This window comes from Diospyros lotus, chromosome 5 (genome assembly GCF_014633365.1).
Source record: "Diospyros lotus cultivar Yz01 chromosome 5, ASM1463336v1, whole genome shotgun sequence".
Lineage (NCBI taxonomy): Eukaryota > Viridiplantae > Streptophyta > Magnoliopsida > Ericales > Ebenaceae > Diospyros > Diospyros lotus.
In genome coordinates this window covers 2,505,417-2,511,416 of record NC_068342.1, presented here as the reverse complement: position 1 = coordinate 2,511,416, position 6,000 = coordinate 2,505,417, and the positions used below count along the sequence as shown (strand labels likewise).

The window sequence follows — 6,000 nt, the reverse complement described above, 5'->3', positions numbered from 1 at the left end:
CAATAAGAAAGGTAAAAATAAATTTTTAAATGAGAATATTTTAGATATATTAAAATGTAATTGTGGAGAGTAAATTGGGTGATTATAAATAGAATTTTTCGATGCATAGTGGTTGAAAATTTTAATGAATTTTTAAATTGAGGTGAAGATGGAGCAAGAATTACATTAAAATTAAATATTAAAATTGACTAAAATACTCTTAAAAGTTATTAAATTAAGTAGACTGTTGTAAAAACGAATGGCCGTCCATACTCTCTCTGTCCTTGAAAGGGGCACTAGTACGGACGGGACGACGTGGCATAAGCAGAGCGGATAAGCTTGCCCATGCCATGACTAATGACTCTCTCTGGATCTCGAAATCTTCTTCTTCTTCTTGCCTGCATATGACTATCCATACCCTGCAATTAATTAAATCCCTGTCAGCGTGAGGTCGACATTTATCTCACATTCCCACCAACCCCTCTCTCCCAACGCAAATTTTGATATACTTATATATATATGCATCCTCTTATCACATAGGAGGCATATCACTCAGACATATATACGCAGAGAGAGAGAGAGAAAGCAGAGAGACATGGTGGGGATGATAGCCGGGGAAGGAGAGATTGAAGATTTGCAGAGATGGGTATCCTCGTCATCCTTCAATAATATAAATAATGCACCTTCTTCAAAACAGCCTCTGCTGTCTTTGAACCACGTTTCCTTTGTCTGTGAATCTGTCGCCAGATCCGTCAAGTTCTACGAGGATGTCCTCGGATTCGTCCTCATCAAACGCCCCTCTTCCTTCGATTTCGAAGGAGCCTGGTCTCTCTCTCTTTCTCTCTCTCTCTCTCTCTCTCTCTCTCTCTCTCTGTCAGATTAATTAAAGTAGTAGTTAGTAATCAATGTTGGTTGCTGCAGGCTGTTCAACTATGGAATTGGGATCCATCTGTTGGAAGTGGAAGCCATTGATGTGCCGACGAAGAAAGGGCGAATCAACCCCAAGGACAACCACATATCGTTCCAGACGCCGGACATGGGGCTGATCATGGAGCAGCTGGAAGGGATGGGGATAGAGTACGTGACGGCGGTGGTGAAGGAAGGCGGCGTGGAGGTGGATCAGCTCTTCTTCCACGACCCCGATGGCTACATGATTGAGATCTGCAACTGCCAGAACCTCCCCGTACTTCCCCTGTCCTCCGCCGCTGCCTGTCCCCTTCCCAAGGCCTTGCCACCTGCAGCTGCTGCTGCTGCCAACTCCTTCCATGGTCAGCCCCCTATTTAATTGAATCCTCACTAATTAATCCCTAATTCGAATGGTATGATTCAAAAGAGTTGCCTATTTAACATGGGTTTTTGTAATATTACAGGGAAAATGGATCAATGGAAGCTTCGATGCGCAGGACAAGTGGAGGCTAATTTGATGGAATATCTGGTGGTGGACATGATGGAGATTTCATTTTGAAGGACCATTAATATTGCTTAATTTGCTTTTTCTTCTTTATTTTGTATATTGGAGAGAGAGAGAGAGAGTGAGAGGGTGCTGTTAATTTATGTGAAATATTATATATGTATTTATATAAATAGGTATTTGGCTATTCTTCTTGCAATATTTTTAAATAATTAATCCTCAGTTGGTTGTGAGAGGAAATATTATTTATGAAGTCTACCCCTTCTTGTCAAGCTTTTTGTCTCCAATGATCTCCCTTTAATTCTTTATTTAAACTGGGCATGATCTGTTTTACGTAGGTAGAGGTGAGTATTTGATTTTTTGTTCAATTTTTTAATCAATCAAATTAATTAAAAAAAAATTGGGCTCGATCAATTAATCAAGCAAATTAATCTTTAAAATGATACATATTTTTGTTTTTTAACTTGGGTCGAGTTAAATAAAAATTTCTTTCGTCAAATAACAATTTAAATAAAAAAATACCAAACAAAAAGATTCAACACAAAATTAAGTTTAAATTGACAATATTTTGTTAAATTTTAGTCAATTTTATTATTTTATCAACCGAACCAAGTCTAATCAAATTAACCAAAGAAAATAACCAAATTAAATTGTACTAAAAAGCTAGCTGAACTGAATTAACAATTTCAGTTAATCTGGCGAAGGATGAGGTTTTTCGGTCAAAATAGGTCGCTTGGCATGCCTTCATCCCCTGGTTGGCCAACAAACAAAAATTGTTTACTTTGGATTATATGAACTTGTACGTGTCTTCAACAAATAGATCTTTCTTGACTACAAAAAGTGAAATTTCTTGTTTAAGGACTCTCACACATTATTCTATGTACATGATAGGGGTAAATTACGATATACAAAAACTCTTAAATAGGAGACACAATGCATACAAATAGATATTTCTTGTGCAAAGATACGACAGAGAAGCACAACCACTTATTTTTTTGGATATTCTTATGCAAGAAAGCTCTCATCTTTTTTTTTTTTTTTTGAAGGATAACTAAATTTGCTTGGTCTCGGCGACAATGGACTAAGGAGCATTGTGGGATCCTGTCAAATGGAAAGAAAAGGGTCCATGGCAGATTCCACATTTCTTGGTATTTCAAAGGTTTGGTTTATTTTTTATAATACTAGCACAATAATAAGTGTTTTTGTTATAAAAAACGTGTAAAGTCAAAGTTGACACATTCAATTCAAAACTTGATTTGTACTCGTCTCCCGACTCTCAAATTTTCTCGATCTCTATAAGGGTTGGCTTTAGTTTATATTTGGCGCCTCCTTTTTAAATGCATTCGGTAGTTTTCGATAGTTGTTAAACATGTTAGTTTTCGTGATATGGAGTTCTAACTTTTAAATCCTGTTGAGTGTCAATTTTTCTCTTTTTTTTTTTTTTTTTGTGTTATGCTCGGTTTATGCCTCAATGTTAATTATGTACAGTTTGATTTTTGTGTTATAAAAAAAAAAAAAAACTCACTTGTTCGTTATTCATGTGGAGTACTCATTATGATAGGCAGAGTAGGAGATATTAAATTGATTCGCATCACATGCAGGCGAGGGGAGCAGAGAGTGGATTGCCGATGATAAGAAGCACGTTTTTGATAAGCTGATGGATTGATTGATAAGGCCAGCACATGCACATGCACCTGCACCTGCACCGCCCCGCAATGAAGAGGCGGGCCCACCCCATGTGCCGCTGCCCTGAACCCATGGCTCCCCTTCGCTTCGTTCCCTCCGATTAAGGCCCGCTGCTTTGTTGTACGGCGGGTTGCCCTGTAATTGTACGATTTCTGTCGCGTTTGACCCCCCCGCCCTCCCTTGTGCTTGTTGTTTGGTGGGCGTCACGTTTGTCACGCCATCTCCCAACCACCGCCGCCGCAACAAACTTTTTTTTGTACATTTTATTATTATTTTAATTATATATTTAATCTTAAATTTTGAACTAATTTAACATTTATTCTTTTAACTTTTTCTATGTATTAATTTAAATTTTTTATTATTTTAATTACGTCCTTTTAGGTTATCATAAAAAAATAAAAAATAAAATTTAAATTAATTTAAAAAATTATAAATAAAAATATAAAAACAAAAATATAAATTTGATCAATATTTTATATCAATGTATTATATAATTACATTGATATGATATATAATATAATACGTTAATATATAAATGTCAAAGTTAAATAAGCATTTTCAAATTTTTGCCTTCCCTTATTATGACTAAGAGAGTGGTCTTCTTGGTATGAAAGTGTTGGGATAACTAATCAAATTTTAATTTGATTAAGATTATTATCTTATTTGACAAGATCAATTTGATCAATAAAATATATCTTTTATCATATGTTAATTTTAATGAGAGAATTAAGATAAGTTTAAAAACCTAATTTTGCTGTAATTATGATTTAATGTTTATAAATAAATAACTTTAGTTCAATGATTCATAAACCATTCCAATAATCTATGAGAAGATAAATTTAAATTATTATATTTATGTATTACATTTGTATTTCACGACTGGATAATAGTTCAAGTATGTGATGTAATCAATTATTTAAAATTATAAAATTAATTTACTTTACCCAATAAATTAATTTACTAGATAGTAATTGTGTTACAAGACGGGAGACTCGTCCCTATACACGTAAGTGGGGGCTAAAGTGACGAGCTCTCATTTACTAGATAGTAATTGTGTTACAGGACGGGAGACTACACGTAAGTGGGGCTATAGTGACGATCTCCCCTTTACTTGGAGTTGCTATATTGATGGCCTCGCCTTGTCTTTTTCTTAGAAAAAAAAAATATTCATCTTTGATATTTACATTATGAAAATGTTATACCGAGTATTGATATTTTATATAATATAAAAAATAATATGGTATGCAATATGAATCACGTTTTATACAACAGGTTGAAATTAATTGTATGCATAAACTATAGACCTCAAAAGCATGCTTGCACCGACGACATGGTTGGCTGTATGGCTCCTTCCAGATGCTATAATCCAACTGTAATAAATGCCATGATACCCATAGCATATGACATCACAAATATATATATATATATATAACAATGGGATTTTATAATTTTATAAAATATTTATTATTCTGTGACATATACAAAAGAGCCTCTCATGGGAGTAAGATCTAAGCCAGCAGGCTAGATCTAATTAATCCGAAGGCTCAAGAAGATCAAGCAAAAAGAATCAGGCTTAGGCTAAAAATGACCCAAAATCCAGTCCTAAAGTTATCAAGCTAGCGACAAAAAAGGCTCGGGTCCATGTTCATGCCCATATTGTATCACCCATTACCCAAGCTTACTCAAGAGATTAGATTCAACCATTTACTTGACATAATCATGGTCCTTTGCTAACCTTAAAGTAAGCCTATATAAAAGCACAATTTTTCAAGAACAAGCATCTCTTTATTTGCATGTTAATTGCATTATTACTTTGTTATTTAATCTTAAATACAATGACTGGCTTAAACATTATTTTTTTCTTTTGTAAATAGAGCAAGTTTCAGACAAGCTCGAACTTGAGGATTGTTAGGAATTACTCTGAATCAAGAAAAGTCAGTTAAGAGCATGGTCATTGTACGAATTAGGTGATGATGATTGATCTTAAAATTTTTGTCAATTATATTTATTTTCTCATTGCTAAATAAATGATAAAAAAATTGTTTGAATATAGAAAATGATAAAGTATCACTGCAATGTAAATTCTAATTATAAAATGTAATAGGAGGACTACTCTATGCATTTAAGCCAAACCCTAAGACTGCACAATGGTTGGTAGGGTTGTGCAAAATTTTGATCTAATCAAAATAATTGAACAACTTATTGAAATTGCAGGTTTGGTTTAGTTCTGTTAATTTTTTGAAAAATTTTGGTTAGTTGGTTTTGGTTAATTTTTTTTTATTAAAAATAACCAAACTAACTATATTGACTGAATTTTAAAATAATATTATTTTGTGATTATAAAATGATATCATTTTTTGGCCCCATTGCACACGATGAAGAGAAGAGAGGAGGAGAAAAAGAAAGGAAGAAGAAGATTACTAGAGAAGTCAAAGAAGTGAGAACCCAGCCCAAACCCAAATACGATGAAGATGGGGTGTTGAGAACTAAAAATGAATTTCCAGTCGAGGTGAAGTGTAATATCAGCCTTCTCAACACCCTAAAAATGAAGTGTATTTATTATTAAATGTCAAATTATTATGCAATAACAAAGAAACAGCCCAGAAATTATTTCAGGGCCCAACAAAGCTCAAGGCTGAGATCCAAAGCGCAGTTCCACGTACCAAACAACGGCCCAATTAATGATTCATAAGCCGGCCAACTGAGTCTGGGCCTGGGCCACATAAACCCGATCCGCTACTACTTTCATTTAATTCACTGATTAATTAATCACACTTTCTTCATTGATCTAAAATATAAAATATACTTTTTATCAAATAATTTTGATTATGTCACATTTATTATTTAATCATCAAATAAAATACTAATATGGATTGATAATTCACAGTGATAAGATTTTTTAAATTTGAGTTGTATATAGTTTA

The 6,000-nt window shown here is 33.8% G+C and overlaps 1 protein-coding gene across 1 annotated transcript; it reads left to right on the top strand.

Annotated features, from left to right (window-relative positions):
- Nucleotides 1–514: 514 nt before the first annotated feature.
- LOC127801166 (glyoxylase I 4-like) lies at nucleotides 515–1,662 on the top strand. Its single transcript, XM_052336054.1, has 3 exons — nucleotides 515–804; nucleotides 901–1,247; nucleotides 1,350–1,662. Exons 1-3 carry the CDS (start codon nucleotides 575–577, stop codon nucleotides 1,442–1,444), a joined length of 672 nt encoding a protein of 223 aa, XP_052192014.1. The 5' UTR covers nucleotides 515–574; the 3' UTR covers nucleotides 1,445–1,662.
- The last annotated feature ends 4,338 nt before the right edge of the window (nucleotides 1,663–6,000 follow it).